The 1182-nt window shown below is 40.9% G+C and overlaps 1 protein-coding gene across 1 annotated transcript; it reads left to right on the top strand.

Moving 5' to 3' along the window:
• Nucleotides 1-78: 78 nt before the first annotated feature.
• On the top strand, nucleotides 79-462 carry PPTG_05110 (hypothetical protein; the record flags this gene model as incomplete). The annotated part of the gene is made up of 1 exon (XM_008898599.1): nucleotides 79-462. The coding sequence occupies one exon, from the start codon at nucleotides 79-81 to the stop codon at nucleotides 460-462; it is 384 nt and encodes a 127-aa protein (XP_008896847.1).
• Between the last annotated feature and the right edge of the window lie 720 nt (nucleotides 463-1182).

The following is a 1182-nucleotide window of genomic DNA, read 5'->3' as shown; positions in this document are numbered from 1 at the left end:
CTGGCAGCCAAATCTGACGCAACGTGGAAGATCGTTAACAGCCACTACAGTCCCTACGATCACTACGCTAAGCCTGGTATGAAAAAGTGGTTTGATACTCTGAAAAACTCTGGCGTTCGAGCCTTTCTACACGGTCACACTCATGCTGAGAAGCACGACTATGCAAAGTCTATTGGGGTCCACTTCGTCGAAAATGGTGCTGGTGGTGGGCGACAGTCTGGGAAAGTGAGTACTATTCAGCCTTTTGCAGCCGGCCTTGTGAAGAACGAATGGTCGTACACTATTGGTGAGTACGGTTTCTTCTCGCTGCAGGCGTCGAAGGATTGGATGAAGCTTCAATATCACACAGCGGACAACAAGTGGAAGTTCACCGAGAAATGGGAGGACACGACAATTGGCGGTGTAGCGACCAAGCACTGCTGGTACATTCCGGCTGATGGCTCAGAGGGCAAGGCGTGCTAGAGAATGTATACCCTCACGCTCCACTTGCATACATACTTTCCATTGGTCTTTATGTCTTGACCTTAGGTAAACGTCGTTTACTAAACGATCCTGAAGGTGCTTAAATAATGGAAACTAATGTGAACGTAAAACAACGAATATTGTTTAAGAAATCAGCAACCATAGGAAGTAGCAAACAATTATGCGGTTTTAGATACCGATTAATGCGGGGTGCTCAAATTTAAAGTATTGAAATAATACATTGGGATTATAAAATTGAATAATTAATTTGGGGCGTTAATAGTGTATACAGCATTTTGATATTAAGCTGAAAATGTGGTACAAAACAGTCGAAAACAAATGAAAACTACCTCTTGATCATGTCGCCATATTTGACGAGACTAAGAATAATCTCGAAAATTCAATGAACTAGTTTCGTAAGGACAGTTACCACAGTATTATATCAATACACTGACAGTGTTACATGCGCAAAGCAAACCATGTAGAGTTTGACATTGCCCCGGTTGAGGGTTTCAAAGTAGTACGCTTATTCAAAACATGTCATAATCTTTGATGGTTTCTGAACACCAACATCACATATGAAGTTCATGCTGCTTAGAAACTTTTTTTACAGTAAATAAAATAATGCTACTGATATGGTGTCTAACAGTGCCCCCGACAATCCAATACAGAGATTAATACATCCAGTACAAAGGTCGAAATTAATAATTCCATTAATTC

This window comes from Phytophthora parasitica (genome assembly GCF_000247585.1).
Source record: "Phytophthora parasitica INRA-310 unplaced genomic scaffold supercont2.7, whole genome shotgun sequence".
Taxonomy (NCBI): Eukaryota; Oomycota; class Peronosporomycetes; order Peronosporales; family Peronosporaceae; genus Phytophthora; species Phytophthora nicotianae.
The sequence above is the reverse complement of the archived record's forward strand: the minus strand, read 5'-3'. Positions and strand labels throughout refer to the sequence as shown.